The sequence below is a fragment of the Rhea americana genome, unplaced genomic scaffold (assembly GCF_003343005.1).
Source record: "Rhea americana isolate MKP2758 unplaced genomic scaffold, rheAme1 scaffold_0, whole genome shotgun sequence".
Lineage (NCBI taxonomy): Eukaryota > Metazoa > Chordata > Aves > Rheiformes > Rheidae > Rhea > Rhea americana.
In genome coordinates, this window is record NW_028185037.1 from 9,482,710 (window position 1) to 9,503,167 (window position 20,458).

General features: G+C 38.5%; 1 protein-coding gene across 5 annotated transcripts in view; it reads right to left on the reverse strand.

Moving 5' to 3' along the window:
- Window positions 1–7,704: 7,704 nt before the first annotated feature.
- TRPS1 (transcriptional repressor GATA binding 1) overlaps window positions 7,705–20,458 on the reverse strand; it is a 211,430-nt gene continuing 198,676 nt past the window's right edge. For all 5 annotated transcript variants that reach the window (XM_085310945.1, XM_085311024.1, XM_085310697.1 and 2 more), the window contains 2 exons: window positions 19,546–19,668; window positions 7,705–14,053 (listed from right to left, as the gene is read on the reverse strand). In XM_085310945.1, coding sequence (XP_085167071.1) covers window positions 12,992–14,053; window positions 19,546–19,668 — 1,185 coding nt within the window. In that variant the 3' untranslated portion in view covers window positions 7,705–12,991. The remainder of the gene's footprint in view (window positions 14,054–19,545; window positions 19,669–20,458) is intronic.

Consider the following 20,458-nt stretch of genomic DNA (forward strand, 5'->3'; position numbering starts at 1 on the left):
TAAAGTGAACAGGCACAAATATAATCATGCACATGAACAAATGCATATTCACTTATGCACTCATGTATCTCTTATCTCTAAATGAAATGTTTAGTTCAAAAAGCTTTCCAGAATTAAATCTAAAGTAAGGGAACATCATATGAAAAGCAAAATTTTTTTTGCTGATAGAAGCTCATATACCTTCGTGTCTTCACATCACTCTATTTAATTCACTTACCTTCCAGTATGGACAACTATGATATTACTGGAGAATAAGATGGTCTGTATATACTATACTAGAATATATGTATATGTACACGGTATACTATACTAGTATGTACTAGTATTATATGCTAATWAAATACTATGCTAATAAAATAGTATGTTTAATCAGTATTTTCACAATGCATGTTCAGATAATGTCTTTTTGGAGGTAGGAGGGCATGAGTGTACCAGAGAAACTACAAGTTCCACCTACAAACTAACAAGAGGGAGGATTTAAGGAGAAACCAGTCAGAAAATTGCAGAATTATTGAACAGTTGGGGCTCCAGGGGGATCTACAAGGTAAAACAAAAARGGGGGGGGGTGTTAATTTCTGCTTGCTTTTTGGCAAAGGCTCGTGGCCTAGAAAACTTTTTGGCTATTATTGGCAGACCTGCTTCCCCTGTGCTGTGCTCTGGCCAGAATTTATGAATTTAAGAGGATTGGGACTAATCAATACTTAAACAAGAAATCTCTAAGGAAATCCCATAATCTACAGGAAATTATGTTGATTCAGTAAATGACATCAGTTCTTTGGGTCAATAAAATAAGTGAGGACTATGACTCTAGCAGGTATCCAGTCAGTGGACGTAAGAAGGTTAGGGAGAGATTAAAACAACCAAGGTTTTAAATATTCCTTTTGTGTTATCTCAGTAGTGCAATGGGAATAAGAGAAATTCTTCAGCTCAGTATATCTGTGCCTAGTTTTTGCTATTGCTTTTTGGCTTTTGTCTCCAGTATCAAAGATTTCCATATGGTCTTTTATGCAGCTAGGCAAGTCCCCACCTACTCAAGTTCTGCAGGTAGCTTCATTTAACTCAATATTATCGAGGCAATAGTACTGTACATTTGAGATTGCTTTTGTGAGGATAGGAAAATGAATTATAGGCTTGCCAGATGTTGGCTAAAGTACTGATATTCTTCAGGCCTAAATTCCATGTACTTTTCTAATTGACTAAGTTAATTTTCACTTCTGCTAAAACAAATGTTAGATTTGTCACCCAGAATGGTTTATAGAAGGTTACATTTCAAGAGATTTTGAAGACCTCACAGTGAATAAGCTCTGTAATCCCTTCACTTTAAAAATAAAAGATGCAATTATTTTAATCCAAGTTGAAAAGCAGAAATCAGTATGTTGGTCTTGCGGTTTCTCTCAGTGTAGGAAGGTGGTCAGACAAATCCTTCTTGCACGCTCCTTAAGGTTTGCTACTATGAACTCGCAGACACAATAACACAGACACAATAACACACTTTGCTGTGGCTCTGCTTTCTCTCCTTTATCCAAGCCCCAAATCCTCATGATGTTAATTATGGAAGTTATTTAAACTATTCTAGGCCAAGATTTTCCACGTGTTTCAGCCACACAACATCAGATACCTTAAAAAGAGGGCTGTTATTCAGGAAAAGTTAACCATCCTGCAGTTGGAAAAGCAGGTTCTGTTATATATTTTAAAGTAGAGACTCAACTTGTATTCGTTTTTTAAAACTATGTGCTTAAAGTCTACGTGGAGTAGTGCTACAGAACTGTAATGCTTGGCTGTCGCTCCTTCTCTCCTTTCTGCCTCTCTGCTTTCTGTGGGGCCTCAGGGAGTCTTATAATTTTATAATTTACTACAGAAAGGTGGATTTTTCAGTACTCAGGATCTGCAGCTCTTAGTGCTTTTCCTACTTCCGCTCTGCTCCCCAGTTTCTTTCCGGGCTCCAAAGCGCAGCTCTCGGAGCAGAGGCCGGGCTAGCGGGGGGACGCTCGGGGCCCGGAGCCACGGCCCCGGGGGGAGCGGGTCGGGGGCGAGGCAAGGAGCCAGAGCCGGGGAGCGGCAAGGTGCCCCGCTCAGCGCCCGCGGCGTGACGGGGCCAAGGTTGTCCCGGGCTGGCAAACACCCGCGGGGGGTCAGCTCTGCTGCGGAGGGAGCCAGAGCAGCCGGGCTGGAGACAGAGCGGAGCTTGGGAGGGAGAAAAGGAACAAACCAGCGGCGAACCCCCCAAACGCCACATAGCCCCCATAGCCGCAGGGAAGCAGGTAGAGGAGGGTGGGAGAGGAGCCCGAGGGGCCGACGGGGGCCGAGCCCTGCCCCTGCCCCTGCCCCTGCCCCTGCCCAGGCCCGCTCCAGCAGTGCCACCGAATCCTGCGTCGCCGCAGTCGGAGCCAACACGCGCCGCGGGCAGCGGGGCTTCGCCCTCCTCGTGCATCGAGCGCTCGTACGCTCTCGCTGCCATTAACCTTTTCCAAGAAGGTATTTGCCCACTGCTATRTTCGTTTGACTTTTTTTTWAAAATAAGCACACATTTCACTCTTGCTCCATTAATATTTTTTCCAGTCCTCATGTTCCAATGCAAAATTCCTATCTTTTCTTGTATATTTAGGCTTTCTGTTGTTGTCCTGCTGCCAAATGTCTTTATCATCTTGGACCGTACGCAGGATAAAGTCTGCTCTTTTAAATGCGCCAGTAATTCAGGCAAATCTCCTGTGTTATTCCATTTCTTCTCAACAGCAGCTCAGTGTCCGTTCAGGAAATGAAGAAAGCCAGCTTAAGTGCAAACTTGGTGGCCTGTATAGGTAAGTTAATCTTCTCTATTACTTTTTCTTGTACTTGGGCTGAAACAAGTTATGCATAAAAGTTAATTGTATACTTTCCATGAAAAGCATTTTAATAGACTAGTTTGTCTGGCACATAGAAATAATATTGAATGAAGGCCTGATGAAAACATCATAGCATACTATGGCTCTAAATGTATAGCTAAAATCACAGAAACATTTTCACATTTACCTGAACATGGAATTCAAGTCTGAGTGATTAAGTGCCTCTTCAAAGACAAGAATTATGTGATGATGTGCTAAAAGACTGCACCAAGACATTTTTATAAAYACTTAAGGTGGATCAATGTTTGTAAGTAGAGTGGTTTCCTTGAAAGAGCTAGCAAGAATACCCATTTAAATGGGTACAGATTAGGACTATCTGCTGTCAAATCAAAAGCTTCCTAGAATGGGAAGTGAAGTACAATTTAGTAAGTTTTAATTAAAGCCTACAGAAAATGTTTTGAAACAAGTCCTTTTTCGGAAAACAAATTCTCATAACAGTAATGAAGCATTTCATAAAAAAAAATGTCCTTTTCTAGGCAAGGAGAACTGATCTGTTTCAAAAATGCTTGTAATTACAACAGCTTGGGATGGATGGTCATTTTCAGTACTATGAAACTGGAAGTATGGGAATGTTTCTTGTTATTGTTGCTTTACTAGAAGCTGAAGATCTGCTCGCAAAATTTATAATGTAAGAAAACAGGAGTATGATCAATCTGATCAAGTGTAAACAACTGTTCTACACATGGCTCTGTCTGAAACTGAGCTAAATAACAAGAAAAAGCAAACAAGCAAATTAAAAAAAAAGACAGTAAAAAAACCTCCCATCCTACAGTGCTAGTCACTGTTCCCCTTTTCCTAAAGTCAATGTCTCTATATAAAATGACCTTAAAAKGATTCTGTCTGTAAAGTCATGTAGGCAACTAGAGCAGACTGTAGATATTGAAAATCAGGTGAAGCCATCCCAGATGCCTTCATCAGACACAAGGAACAGGTATACAGAGGCAACAAGTAAGTTAGGAAATAAAATGTGCTCACRGACGTTCTCTGGTCTGAGGATATTAGCAGACAGATGTGTTAGCAAAGTTCCTGTTCACCTGAAATACAACATCCAGGATGCGTGGCAGGTAGCACAGAAAGTACCCCATGATTCTTGGTGCTTAGAAAACCCCCCAAGAGAAAGGGGAAAAGTATCGTGGACCTATCCTATCCCTTCCCAGGAGAACTGCAGTAGTCTCCTCTCCATGCTAACTCCCATATTAGGTCTGGGAACTGTCTAGGAGAGTCCTAGCTGGCCCAAGCTGGGGCCTACAGCTGGGCTCTTCAGCTGCTTGCCCTGGTGGAGAGGTGCAGCATGAAGCTTGTGAGCAGTCCCTGCTTGATTAACGGGAGTGGGGATGTTAGCCGAAGAGCCACCCTGGCCAGCGCAGCAGTTGCTGATGTCAGCGCACCAGCAGCCTAGCATGGTAAGCTTAATTGTAGAGGTTAATGTATAATTACCAGAGATTTATTCCAGTGAATTATTAAGGATAATAGCTGGAAGAGCCATTGTGCTCTGGYTGAAGAGCTTTGTGTTTAATAGGGGATGTTTTTACTTGCAATCAACTCCAGCCTCAGAGGCCTGCTGAATTTGTGAACATTTAGAATCATAGGCTATGTGGTTACACAAGTTAAAYGGGACCTCTGGAGATCATCCTGTCCAGACCCTTTCAGAGGGTAACTAAGGATATTTAACAAGAACCTATTCTAAATATTTGACTGATTGGGTAGGGAGTTTAGGTTCATAATGCAAGTATTTCACGTAAGATGTCTGAAGTCTACAATGTGAACACCATCCTTAGGGAACAACTAACCTTGAAAAAAAWAAACCCACCTTTGTCTGAAAGGTGGGGAGATTCCACATTTTTTGCTTTCATAGTCTCTAATCTATTAATCTGTTTATCAAATCTATTTATCTATTTWTTCTCAAATCTATCCATCAGACTCAGTCAAGGAGGAAAATATCCTTCCTTGATTAAAAGGAAAAGCAAATCTTCTAATTTTGCTTTGCGAGAACTTTTGTTAACAAAAGTAAGGGGTAAGAAAATACCTAGTTCCTTTCCCTGAAATTAGGAAGGCCTTCCTAATCCATTTTTACACTCTTTTATTGTCTATTTCTGTAAAAGAAAGAGAGAGTAAAGATCTAATGTTACATTGGGACTTTGCTTTTCATGCTACAAATCACAAAAAACGATTCTGCTGTGAATTAGGGCCACAACAGCTATATTGCCTTTGAAAAATAAAGTGTTAACCTTAGCCCTTCTGTGGTAGATTTAAGTCACTGTCTTTATATAGCGTTGTAAAGAATTTTTGTTCTTCTTAGTCTATTTTTTTCAAATGGTCGTATTTCTTATCTAGCCAGCTTCACTGACATTTTATCAGCTCTGATGGAGCTGTTCAGCAGTACCTGGATGTACATGACAGTACTGTCCCAACATCAATCTCACCATTAAGCTGTCAATTCCGTAACAGCAGCTGGAAGTGAATCAGACACTTTCACTGACACCATAACCACAAAGTGTGAAAGACACTTCTCTTCCGTTGGACGTGCATGAAACACTTTCATTTACAAGCAGGAGCCCCTGAAACTGTTGTTCTGCACACGACGATTTGTAAGACTCTTCAGAGAAATCAAGAGAAGCTGGTGTCAGTGCAAACCCTACCTCCATCAGGCTTCAGCTTGTCCCAGCTGTCCATCATAATTGCCCATCATGGTTACACTTTCAGTAGGGAAAGTAAACTAGAATCTTTCACTGACATTCTGCTGATTCCTTGATTTTATATCCTCAGTCATTATCAACACAATTTTATAAAGATTTGTAATTTTATAAGATTTCATAAAAGGAAAGTTACTTATCTGAGATTCATAAATAAATAAGGTTGTAAGACAACTATCCATTTTTCTTCCCCTAAGAGTATAATTTGAAAGCAATCTGCTTCCCTTCATATAAAATCATGCACACCACTTGCTCATTTTGTTCACTTTGTCAATTTTCTCATGCATCAACTCCTAATCTTCTTTTTTCTTTTCTTTCTTTTTCTTTCTTTTTTTCTTTTTTTTTTTTTTTTTTTTTTTTTTTTTTTTTTTTTTTTTTTTTTTTTTTTTTTTTTTTGACTTTATGCTTTTTTAAATCTTATGTCACCAGAGTCAGGACACACTACCAACTGCAGATGGATTATTTTTTATATTCTGTATCTGGCTATCCCTGGGACGATACAGTTCTGACCTGTGTCAAGATATGGCAGAAGTAAAAGCTAAATAGGAAATAATCAAGGACACTGCTGTTAGAACAAGAAGTCCCTAGATTCTTGGCATAAATTTAAACCTTATAATCACATATTAAGACCTGATAACAATGTCAGTGTGCATTTATGAGAGCTGCTTGCATGTGGAGCTGCTGTTACAAGAGGAAGGTATTAGCACTGTAAGTAGGCTATACAAATAGTAGAACCACAGAGGAAAATTTGAGGTCATCAGCTCCTACAGTTATGAGCTCACATAAGTATATGGAGACAGCGATGCAATATTAAACAATATGTTTTAAATTCTGATTAAAGACAGATTGCATCAGAAGGGGATAGTTTTGTAAGAAGGCAGCAAATCTGGAATATATTTTGTTGTTATCCTCAAAAGTTGTTCCTGTAACAGGTGAAAATACTTATTTAATTTTAACTATATATACACATAAGCTTATACAATTTCATTATAGTTTTTTTTTAATGCATAAAGAATGAGCATAAAGTTGGTATCTCTAAAAGTAGCGTGTTCCATCACCTTTGAAAGCTTTTTGATTTTTTTCTTTGCTGCAGTTATTGTTTTTATTAATTATAGGAAATTAAAAAGATACAAAACACACAGAATCTGTATCTGAATTCACTGGCAGAATGAACTGGGATAGGGGGATTATTTTTGGCACAGCACTTATAAAATTGAACTCTAGAATGTTTATGCTCTAAGAGTATAAATAGATTTTACCATTTCGTATTACTTGAAAACAGTATTTTTTTATGGGAGTGAACAGTGTCTCAGCCATGGAGATGAGACAAAACCTATGGAGAAAGGAAATTACARCATAATGGAAATGGTGGCCAGGAGCCATACCACCATGGGCTGTGAGCTCATCAGAGCATCACCGCCGGACTGAGGCGCTGATCTGGCCAGGGCTGAGACTGAAGACCTCTGAGGAAACCTCCAAGGCTGCCAGAGGAAGTGGTGGTGGCAGCTTTGTAGGTGGCACTCTTGGTTCTCGAGTTGCTGCTGCACCAGTGACCCRTGTGATGGTAGCGAGCGGGATTTCCTGGAGGATTTGTGGGCACAATGTAAAACCACCACCTGGAGTTCAGGAGATCATTTAAAGACCRTGGTGGACTTTGTGAAAAAGGTAGAACTGTTAATGCAGACCACTGTGTACATTTCAGTATCAACCTTTCTCACAGTTGTGTTTTAAAATTATTCCAGTATTTGCTCTTCTTTAGGGAGGCAGAACTAAAACCAGTAAAGTAATGTCAGGCTGCTGGAGCATTTGAAGAGTTCAAATCCCACTGTAACAGGCTTTCACTCTAATTTATTTTCATTGACTTGAGTGAGCTCTGGATCACATCTAAACTCCTTAATGTAGAAGGACTGCACTAGGGCTAATGTATACTTGAAGGTGCTCCTCAGCTTTTCATGCGTTTATTGTTTGGGCAATCCTGCCTCTGCCTTTCAGAAACCATCAACCATTCCTCGGAGATGCTGTCAGGCCAAGTCACTCTCTCAGAAGAGCTCGACTCAGGGCTGCCTTCACCCGAGCCCCATTATGTTGTAGTGACATTATTCTCCCCAGAAACAATGACATGAATCTGATTTATAACTGGTGGTAAAACTTTATTATTCAAGTTTAGATGTAACAGACATCTTTGCTGCCTGAAGATTGTTTGCATAAGAAATACACCAAGAACATGTTTGTGAGTAGAAATGAACATGCACTATGAAAATCAAAAAAAAAACAAAACAAAAAAACCCAAAACAAAACAGAACAAAAAACACATCCATGTGTTGTAAGGACAAAACAGTAAGAGCCAACATTCTAGAGTCAAATCAGGGCTACAGATTAAAGACGGTTTTTAGCAACATGAAGTCATTCTTTATAAAGTACTTTTTCTTTCCTTTTTCTGCTGGTGAATTTTTAATAAGCTAAATTTACAATGGCATTTTGAGATGTTTCCTTTCCTCCTGTTCTCCTTCTACACAGAGCTCAGAGACCAAAATTATAGAACACAGCATGGAAAAGTGTGGTTGTTGTTACAATGTTTATTCTAAGCATGTTACACTACAAAGTGTACCCAAACAGAACTGGTATTTTTCTAGTTGGGAGTCATGACATCATTTTCTTTTGTCCTCTTAAAAAGAGGTAAATTACATTCTACGTGATTATTATTATACAGGTAGCATCTCACCAACTGCCACCTTTCCAGAGCTGGCTGCTCAAGTGATATTGTGAGGGAGAGGGTAGGGAGGGATCGTATTCTGGGATGAGGAAATTATAGGAATCATTCCCTTTGGCCCACCCTAACTTTATGGAAAAGTTTCTAAAAGATTTCTCACTTATCTATCGCAGTTTGGATAAGTTGACAAATTACTCACTATCCTTTGCCAAGCATAACCGTCTCCACAGAAGCAGAGGGAAATGTATCTACCCTTCTGGCTGAACAGAAGTGAACTTCTAATCTCTTTGGCTTTTCCTGACCAGTATTAGGAATTAGCATGTTCAGTCAGCCAAGAAAAATCAATACAGGAGCAAGAATGGGAATACATTTATACATGCTGGGCAAAAAGCAGATGGTAGACAGCATCCTCGGCACAAAACACAAGGTAGTTATGACTAGAAAGCAACATTGTCCTGTCTAAATACAGGTTTGCAAGTTCCCCAACTGAACTGTCCCTATCCACAGTTGCCAAGTTAGGTCTTCCCACTGCACAACTGCTATGTTTCAGCACTGCRTATGTTTTAGCATTGGTCGCATTTGTCCTGCTACCCTTCTAACTGCAAACATAATCTCTCATTCACCGCGTTCCCCACCTTTTGGAGATGTCTCTGTATTTCCTCTCTTAAAATGGACACATTGTGAAACATCATATCCCCCACCCCCCAAAAAAATAAAAATAAAAATAAAGACACGATGTATCCAGCATCCCTCATGCTTTCTGGTGGGTCTATGAAAATTTAAGAGGAGAGTTTCATCAGCACAAGTGGCAATTAGGTGCAAAACTTCTTTTGGAAGGCAGTTGGAGTTCAGCACCTAAACACTAACTGTGCTCTGGAAAATATTCACCTTCCACTGTATTAACCTCGGGTGCAGCAGTTACGAAGTGATAACTGACAGAGAGTTCAGTTAGCAGAAGATACTGCATCACAGTTCCAGCTATACAGTGTTAATCCTTAGGTAAATGGACACTTTATTCTGCAAGCTGAATAATGCACCAAAGCCTGTATCTTCAAACAGTCTATATACTTTGGGGTCCAATCTGAGATACATTTTCAGAACTTCAGCTATCGCTCATTATAAAGATAAGTACAACACCGTGAAGATGCCTGGAAACTGAGGACAAAGAATAATTCTTTTGAAAGTTTAAATTTAGTGCTGTAAATTGATCAAAATGCAGTGGGTGCAATAATTAATGTTGTGTGTTAACACTGATTTCCACTTGAGAGTTATTAAATAAGAAACCTTTGTTTTCAATTTCACAACTTATTTTTCTTTTGATTAATATCCATTCTGAGGAGGTTAGGAAGAGGGGTGGAATCACCTCTCTTCTGATAAGAATAAATCAATGTCCCTTCTTCCTCCCCTTCAGCCCCCCTCCTCCAGAAAGGTGTAATCAAAGAGAACAGGTTGGGCTGAAGTCTCATTTCTTACAAAGCAGAAACATTAGAACATCTCAATATGTCATGGCAAGAACAATCACTTTTTTTTTTTTTTGAATTTTATTTGTACCATCTAGGTAAAATATTAGTTCAGAACTCTGTCTTGTTCTTTGCACTCAAAAGATTTCATTTCTTCTCATCCCCAAACCCTGATATGTGTATTTCCCCCTATTGGCCTCTGCTTCTGAGTTTAGCAAGAGTGTTATGAAGTACAGGGTGATGCTCAAGTCTTATAATCCACACGTCCCCTACAAAATATTTTGCCATGAAGATGCAGCTTCCACAAATGAAGAAGCTACAGGAACTGGTAGGTCTTGGAAGAAGTAAGTCAGAACAGTAACTACTGATAACAGGCAGACAGCTACCTYTGAAGCCAATAAAATCACTACTAAATGAGCCTACAATGTTTCTTGGAAAAGCTGAAAAGGACACACACTGGACCCTGACGTAACAAAACGAGGGCAATCTATTTCAGTCCCCACAGAAAAAAAATAACCCAAAACAAAAAAACAGAAACAAACAAAAAAAAACAGAAACAGAAAATACCCAACAAAAATAAATCAACAAAAACCAAGTCAGAACTTATTACTGGAGAACAATAGTAAAAACATAACCAGACATTGTCCGGCACTGGTATCAAGCAGGAGATTCATCTAAAAATAGAAGAAGAAGAATGTGGCCCAATATCCGTTGCTAACCTAGAACACTATTAAAGGGTTATAGAACTCAACCATGAGCAGATTGAGTGGGATTTTCCATATGCTGCTCACCAGTATAGAAGCAATGGGTGGAGCAGGAAGGACTGCAAGCCTAATGCTGAACAATAGCCTGTTTGTGCCTAACGAGTCAGAGAAACCGTGCAATAACGTTTCATCTGTGCAAAAATGTAACACCTAAAATACTGCCAAGGTCAGTAAGACCTGTGGTGATCAGCTGTGTAAGTGCTTCTCATGCATGGTGATGTTTGTTGCAGGCTGCTTTAGGCACATTACTTTGCAAAAGACTGTCAAAGTGCTGAATGTTTAGGCCATTTCCTCCCCATTTTTACTTTTGCCAACCCCTATAAGTCATTTCCTATAACCTCTCCTTTTATCTTCCACCTCCCCGTCTATCTGGTTAAGTATCTTGTAAGTGCACCAAATTCTAGAAGGGAGAGTGGTGAGACTCCGGTAAGTTAAATACAATAATTCTTTTTCTTATGATGCTTTAGTTTCAATTACATGAAAATCTGAGAAAGGCGGCAAGTAAGTAAGATCAGAATAGGACCCATTACATATAATCTCAAGTGAGGACTTAGTCCAGAGATATTTTTATAGAACATTTTAAAAAATAAAATGCATGAATGGAGAAACAAAAGACAACGTAATATCAGAAAGACATTTTAAACTTCATTCGCTGCAACATTCATGAACCAGTTGAGCTACACCTGCCATCCAACCATAAGAAACTAAGACCCTGCACTGCGAAAAAGAAACAAACCCAAACAAAACAAAAAAGCAACTGCGTAATATTGTAAAAATGGAGTGCAATGCTACTACAGAATGCAATAAAACATCAGTGCTGCATCGTCAAACAGCACTTATCAAAATAATTTCTGAAATGTTTCTTCTGAAACACAGACAAAGCAATAAAAAGAGGATATATGTTTATCATTTTAAGCATAACAATGTGAGTTAAGAGCTTAAGAATACAAAAGTACTTGGAATGAATAGTGCTACCCTTTTTTTCCTAAGTAGGCATAAAAATATTTTCATTTCCTTCTTGTTTTCCCATACCATTAATATCAACAAATTTCATTCATTTCATGTTATCGTTTACAACTTTAATGCACACACACAGAAAAAAAGATACCTACTGCAATAGAAATAGTTGCTTCATTACCTTGTTTGCTACATTTGCAAATGTAAACAGCGAGGCAGAGCCAGAACTGACTCTAATGCATGATGGAATATCTTTGTTGCATACGTACACTGTAGAAAATAATTATTCAATATGTCAGGCACCATTATTTGAAATGTAATACATTAATATTTACTAGAAAAATAAGGTTTTTTTCTATTTGTTCTCCCAACTTCTTTAATGAAATAAGTTAATCTGACAGTGCATCCAGTAGCTTGTAATATCTTCTACATCCCCGTGGCAAAATAATAAACTACTGGTTGGGACACTATAATGAAAATGATTAAAGTCAGTTCTTGTACACCCTTGTAGCAAGCATGGAGGCTCGTCTAACAGCACCTTTAACCAATTATTTAATATTTAGTTATTTAGCCCTATTTCCCTGAGCAGTTATGCTGAGGAGCTTTCCCTTCATGGATAGTTTTTTACAAAGCTTTAAGTATTAAAAAGTACTATGAAGACATTTAATGCTACTTAGCAAAAGCTGGTATAAGTTTACTGAAGGGATTGACTGGTATGTATAGCAATGTTAAGCCTGTGGAGAAGTAACCTTAGATTTTAAGGTTTAGAAATGTAATATATTAAAAATATATTAAAATAAAATACAGCAGGTTACCTTGTTCTATGCAAATTAAACCCGGAGTGTGGCTTCTGTATTAGAGACACTTCATTTGAACAAGATGGTTTTCCTAGACTAAAGTGTGCCAGAAAGAATGTAGTGATAAAATGGTAGCTAAAAATCAGCTGAGTCTGAGAAACATCTAGATGAAATTGCTGCCAAAGCTTTGAGAACAAAGTGATACTAAGGCATGTTGTAGGGCAGAAATTAGCCCAAATTAAGGAAAAGAAAATGACCTTTTAACATCTGTATATTTAACAAGTCTAGTTATTATATACAATGTGCATATGTTCACTATACCCCTGCAGCAGTATATACATATACACATCTTTGCATTCTTGCCAGTTATGTCTCTTACACAACAGCAAAGGTATTAATTGTCCGGTAAAATTTTCTCAAGGTTATTCGCCATGGTTCACTGCATTCTGGCTAGCTTTGGTGGGCCATATTCCATAAAATTATCTTTTCCCCCTTCTGGCCACCATCCAAATGTTCTTTTCTTTCTGGTAACCCACTCATTAAAAAAAAAAAAAAAAAAAAAGGAAAAAAAACAAAGGGAAGAAGAAGAAAAGAAAAGGAAAAAACAAGGGATTTTATAAGGCATGCTCTCTATATGAAGTGCTTTATAGGTCTTCACAAGACATTACAAGCTATTGAATTCCCATCAAGGAAACCTATTTCTGTTTAATTGTGCTAAGTGCTAAGGTTTACTCTTTAGGTTTTCCATTCTTTTCAGCTTGTGCATTGTTCCTGTGTAGGCCCCTCTGGATGTGAGTTGTGAAGTCATACTTGTCCGTGCAAAGATGCTGGCATATGCTGCACTGGAAAGGTCCACTGTCACCATGGCAACTCATATGCAAAGCATACATCACTTCATCCAGAAAGACAATGCCACAGTGCACACACTTGGTAGAAAGTTCATCTTGAGTACTTCTATCAACTTTCTCTGTTTTTACTACATTCAAGGGACCTTCATTTTTTACATTTGGTGGTGCCTTACTCTTTTCCTTGGAGGCACCATTTGCAGTTGGCCCAGGTCTGGAATGCTTTATCGCCAAATCTAGAGGAATGTCATTGTCTGATCCGACAGCTGAAAAATGAGGAGGCAGATTAAAGGTGGGATAAGGCACATAGTTTTGGCAAGGATTTGGTAGGCCAGGCACATGACTCAAGTAGTGTGGATTCCCAGGAACAGACAGCTTATATTTACTCCAGAATCTCAGCCAGTCAGCTTCACTCTGAAAGTCATTGTGTACAAATGGAAGTCCAAAAAGTGGGTACTGGTATTTTTCAATAGGGCTTCCAGGTGGTGAATAGTTTGGGTGCTTTGCAGGTCTCATGTATTTCTCTATTGGGCTGCCTCTCTCGGAGCTTCCTTTCCCTTCTGATATCGATGAACTGTTTCCTGGGTCTCCAGTACTTTCCTGAGGACTTTTTATCTGAATGTGCAAAGGTTGCATCCTTTTGTGAATATCCAGAGTTTGGCTGACCAATATTGGCTGCTGAGCAGAATGGCTTTTAGTCAATGAACCTTGGGCCTCATACTTACTGAGGCTAGGAAGCTGAATTTCTCTCTGATGACCTTCAGTTAAGTGATCCTCTGACCTCCTCTCTAAGGGGCTTCCATTGACTTGCTCCTCACTGCTACCCCTCTGCTGTTTGTTTAGCTGCTCAGCCTGAAGTGCCTCTGGGTTAAGGCGCTTTCTTGTTCGTCTCCTAATGATCTGCTCACCATTGTTCTGCTTAATGATGTTTAAAGGCCTGGGAGTCTGCATGGAACACATATAATAAACAAAAGGAAAAAGGAAAGAGACATTAAACGCATCTGAGAGACAATATTCATGCTTTTTTTTTCCTTTGTCAAGAGCCACGCTACAAGAGTGCTTGGGAATACTATTTTTAACAGATAATAAAGGTCGACCAAAATGCTTGCACCTGGTTCCTCAGGTTAAAATTATGTAAAAGTGGCTTGTTTTATTCCATTAAGTCAAGAATCTCAGACATACTATACCTGTTTACTTAAAAAGGTATRAAGTACTCAAGCTATCAAAGCATTTATTACTCTGGGAGGTGGAGGGGAGAGGAAAGAGGGGTGCTGAAGGAGGGTGCTGAGAGTGTGGATGAGGTGGAAGTTGCATGACTCTCTAAGCAAAATTCTCTGTTCATGACACAGCAGCCAGTATGGGCCAGGGGTTAGTACAGATCAAACTTTGACATGAATCAAGCAAGCGTAACACTTATCTTCATACCCCCCACCCCACATGGTTAGAAAATGGAAGCAAATACATAGCTTGCAGACAACCACCATGGTCACCCAGCAACAGGGTTGCAGGTCCACTATGGTGGTAGGTAGGTGATGATGGTGCCTGGAGGGTGACCACTAAAGACAAAGAAGAAAACTGAGGTCCTACGCACCAAAATATCTGCCTAGGACTTCAGTGCCCACTYCTCCTCTTTTATCCCTACCGTATTTCTTTCTAAACGTTACTGATGTTTTGCGAGAAGTCAGGAGGGAGAGAAGGCAGCCCCGAAGGACAGAAAGAAGAGGTATAAGAAAAAAACAGTGAGGAAGAGGCAGAGAGGCAAGAAAGAAATGAGGACTTCTGTATCCATTTGCCACTTCCCCAGGCTAGTTCAGAGTAGGTGGCCTATTTAGATGAGAACTGAAAATACATTTGCGTGAGAGAAAAAAAATAGTATGAGGAAGGACAGCAGCCAGGCCTCTTTGAAAGGCCCCTCAACAGGAAGGCAATGGTATGTGAATGAAAGATGGTGCTGTAACATTGGTATGTGTTGCTCTACTGGGCAGATGTTAAAACAACAAAAATTACCTAAAAGTCATTCAGTTTGGTGTGCTGGCAGTTGCCATTTGTCTCATCCAAATGCACACATAATCCTGTTTTGGTTGGAGGCCAGAAGAGTGCCCCACACAGTATTCCACTTATATGTTTACTTAGAAATTTTCTTTTTAACATTGTTCTAAAGTACAGATTAAATTTTGGCCTAAAGTCAATATCCAAAACAATTTTTACCTTGAATGTAACATAATTTATATATATTCATAACTTTGAATTACTATAAAAATATTCAGAGCTGCAAGAGAGCTCACTCTATTATTTGTAGAGATATAGTTTCTCTCTGGACTTGCTATCCTCTTCTCCTCTTTCACTTATTTATTTCCCTGAGGTGAGTTTATTCTTAATGGTTAACTACATTTTATCCAGCACAGCTACTTGTTAAGATTTTACTTTCTATTAAAAATCTAAATCAGAAGAAATATACACTTTGATTTAGATTCTTAATGAGCAAAATTTCAACTTATCGGAAAATCAGCATTTGAACCAATGTCCTCGAACAGATCAAAACCAGACCAGTTTCAGGTAAAACCATGTTAAGATAAAATTAGAGTATTTTCTATTAAATTCTGTACAAATAAAGTTTATAGTTTGCAATAGCATTTACTAATAAGAATATATTTAATACAAGCTCAGTGTCACTTCCTCACTTTTCCATCTAATACTGTCATGCTGTGTAAGAATGCAGACTGTTATTGATGTCGCTATTATTAAACTCCTTTTTACACACTATCGAGCAATTTCATTTAGATTCTGGATATCCTTYTGATAGTTTATAAATACCTTTATTCTTATTCTTTATGTTACAGGTATGATGCCTGATCCTGCAAAGTAGTTAGAAGAAACATCTTCATAACTGCAGTTAAGGGTCCCACAAACTTGTTTCACAGTTAAATGACACTAGGAATTGAAGGTTCAACTTAAAAATATTTCAGCATGCAAATGATTCTATTCCTGTGAGTAGTCTTTAGCTGACTGGAGTGATTACTCAGTGGAATAATCACCATTTGTTTGCTGTTAAAGCAGACAGAAAAGCTTGAGCTCTTTTCTTGATCTTCATGGGGTATTCAATTTGGAAAATAAAGGAAACATTGCCAGAACTTTATTTTTTAAAAAGCCTGTATATGTCAGGCCCTTAATTAAGTATCATAAATTACATATTGAGTATGATCACGAACATGGATATTTTTGCCATCTCTGTATCAATTGGCAATCCCCCTCTTCCAAATTTATGAGTAACAGTTTTTAAAAATATCACAAAATTCACTGATTGGTTCAGTAAATTGCTGTGATTAGCCTTCCTAGCTACAATGGGAAATTGGTGTGACCTGTCCATGACCAGAATGTGTATGTCTAATCTAGAATAATATGATATAGCTCCTTGCTAGGGCAGTTTGAGGAYGTAGCCAAGGAATCAAATGGAACAAAATCTATTTATCCAAGGCCCACTCAGAACTTTTCAAAAATGAGGAACAGAACCACAGTATAAGTAGTCAAATGCATTATTTGGGGGAAAACTAAGGTATATCTTCCCCTGTCAGCAAATGTGAACAGTGTATGCATGTCTGCAGTGAACTATAGGCATCTTCTTTCATTAAATCTCTTTTAAAAATTGACCATTTGAATATTTTCGCACTTTTTAACCTAGTTATTTGCATTAATAGAGAGAAATGTGAAAAAAACAGGCATGTTTCACTTAAATGACCAATAGGTAGACTGAACATTTTTGAAAACCTTGAAAAACTGTTCAAAGGTATCATAGAAATGGAAATGTGAATTAGTAGGAACCATTATGATGCTAACATTTGTCAGTCATTATCACTCAGTAGTATCTGAGAGACCACACATTCTTCTTCTTCTTAAAGAACAGTAAAATAAGGATCTTTAGAAATAAATGCATTGTACACAGTCTTGAGTATTGACTTGTTAATTGGACAGTAGTTCTAGATAGTGATAACCCAATGAAAAACTAGTTGTGAAATGTGTAAACCTGCAAATGGGTATATGCAAACAATTTCACTCAGCTATGTATTAAATAGCTCAGCTATATAATTTTATGGGCTTGCTTACAACAGGGAACAGTTCTGTTACCCTAAATTTTTACAGTTTCAGGCCTTTACTTAAAAAATGCATGATCTTATGTTCCTTAATTCAAAAATATACATGATGAATAATTACTGTAATATTTCATGAAGATATAGATAAATATATAAATAGAAAGACAAAAGAGAGATACAAGAAACTTTCATCTTTCTGGTGTCATCCAAAAGAGCATCACTTTGCATCTGACCGTGTTGCAGGTGAGGGACTTCTTTGATTATTTCAGGTTCCAACTTGCAATGGAGTTGCTATCATTCTATAGTTGAGTGGAGTCTTAATTAAACTCATAGGCCTTGGTCAAAGTGCATTTAAAAATACTAATATCAATGTCTACAGAATGACAGCTTATTGCCATACTTGAACAGTGGAGCTAGAAGTGTCATCTCACTTTCCATATATATAAATCAGAGTCTGACAATCTATTGTTAATTGTAATTGTTGGAAGCATACTAGTTTGTTTCACATGATTCATGAGAATTATCTGGGCTATGGTTTTGAATTAAAAAAGTGATTCTGGTAATTTAGATCTATGAAGTAAGTTATACTACTAATCATGTGAAGTGTCATACTATGGTTTAGAAAACATATTAAAAAGGAATAATGGAGGATGTGCATGGAAGTCTTACAAATAATTGGACCCAAACATCAAATTAGTGTTGCAAAGCCATACTGTTTTTCTACAAAATTTTTGTAGATGCTCACCATTGATCAATTTTCTTTAAATCAGATATTAAATCTAGAACCTGGAGAGTTCTTCAGGAATACGATACTTTTAACAAGACCCAGGCAAGATGCTGGCTAGAGATTGTGCATGACATTGCTCCTTCTCCCACTGAGAAGTTACCTGACTGGTTGGGTTGTTCTGGAGACAAAAAACAGTTATGGACCTCAAAATAACAGCAGAGGTGACATTTCCAATTGGTGATTGTCTTGCTGCTTCAACAGCACCTTGCATAAACAGGACTGTTACATGACCTGTCCACAAGACCACAAGCAAAATTCACAAAAAAACCTAAAAACTACTAAAGCTTTAAGAGCTTATGCCTCACATATAAAGAGACACGGGCATAGACACTTGGAGTCCTAAGTACTACTTGGCATTTGATATGCAGCTTCCTAAGTGTTTTTTTGATAAAGGATTTTCTGAAAAATATGTGCTCTGAGGCATAACTTAGATTTCTGATTTTGGCTCTAAGTCTAAATTCTTATGTTGTCTTGGCCAAAAAGAAGGAGGAGGAGGAGGAGCAGGAGGAGGAGGAGGAGGAGGAGGAGGAGAAGCAGAAGAAGAAGAAGCAGAAGAAGAAGAAGCAGAAGAAGCAGAAGAAGAAGCAGAAGAAGCAGAAGAAGAAGCAGAAGAAAGAAGCTGCCTCAGTTTGCTTTTCTGCAAAACAATACTTTTCTATTTCACAGAGATGTAATAATAAATAAATTGAAGTCAAATCCTGCTCACCTGACACTCCCATATGCTTCTATTAAAGCTAGTAGGGATCAAATCTCACTTTTGGGTCTTATCCTAACAGATTCTGAGCATTTTGGCCCTGACTCAAGAAAACACTTAAGCATGGCTTTTCTGGACATGAACCAGGTCATTCAGCATCTTTCAGGATCAAGTCAAGTATTGATAAGATGAAATGCAATATAGATAATCTATGATTATTATGGATGCCATGCCTGACCCAGAGGGATGATGAAATCTTTCTCTCACAAAGTCATGTGTGTTGTCAGCTGAGTAGTGTCCTTGGAAGCTGAGTTATTTCAGAGTCCTGCAGCGGACTACAAGGACTGTAGAGAAAGAGAGGAAAAAGAGAACTAGGAAAAAAAAAAGCTCATACCTCTAGGAAATTTATTGAAAAGAGATGGTAAGAGGAGAGAAAGCAAAAGGAAAACACAGCACAAGGATATTTTGGATACAGATGTGATGTCTAACTTTAAGAATTTTTCTTTTTTTTTTCTGATTATGAATACAAGAGCTCTTGAATATAAAGAGCTTTCATCACAGCATATTGTATGCCTTTAAATGGAATTCCCAGAAAAGAAATCATTTTCCTCTTATTTTCTATCAAAATAATTAAATGCATCACTGGTGATCTCAAACACGTCTACCCACAGCATCCCAGCTCATTTTGTAATGAATCACATCTGATCCCAAAATGACCATAGAGAAAAACTCGGTTAGGAAATTAACTGCAGGCCAGGGAGTGGTAGTAATCACACAAGCAGACGAGACCACAGCTGCCCAGCATCGCTGCATAACCCCCTTTTTTATTTTTTATTTTTTTCTGAGCAAACCAGTAAGTTCTTCCTACCGAGTGAAGCTTCTGGTAGAGGCCACACGCATTGCATACATATCCACCATTTGCATTCTTTCGCCAGAGAGAGGTCTTTGTGGTCAGGCAATTGGCACAAAAAACACCCGAGCCTCTACGTCTCTGAAATAGGGAAGAAGAAGAAGAAGGGGGGGAGGAAAAAAAAAAAAAAAACACACACACAGGGGAAAAAAAACAAAAAACACAGGTCAGAGGTGAGTCACATGATCCGCGGAGTTAGGACAAATCAACACAGGAGTTTTGTCTGCGCACTGGCAACAATGACAGTCTAAAACCACACTGCCCATAATGAGGTCAGGTTCAATCGCGCTTAATAGGCACCGCTGATTTTCATTATAATTAACCCCGGAGTGATGGATGAGGTGTGTGAAACACCAAAGCCTTTTCAGCGTAACAGCTTTAACTTTTTGAACTTCAGGTTTTGTGCATTAATGATGGTTTCTAAACAGTGGATTCTGACAAACGCGCTGGAAGCTGGCAGGGCTCATTCGGTAAACTTCTCCCGTCTTCTTGCCTGCGTCTCCCGACAGATTATTCCTCTTTGGTTTGCTTGGTTTGAAAGTGGGATCGCTAACAAGAATTCTCCAACACCCCCATTTTAATTAATTGCAGTTTGGATCTGCGTCACACTAATTCCTTTAACAGAGATTATACTTCATTAATTGCATACATGATATTCAGCCCCAGTYTTTCCCACTTTTGAAATCAGCATAAACTACCATATATTTCCCACAGCCCGCGAAGAATGAGGAGTAACCTCAGCCAAACAGAAAAAGTACAGTATTCTTAATGAGACCTCTTTTGAACTTCATCCGAAACCCCAGAAAACATGGTCTCATCAATGGATTTATTTATTTATTTTATTTCAGCCAGGCAAAGAAAGGCACAGTAC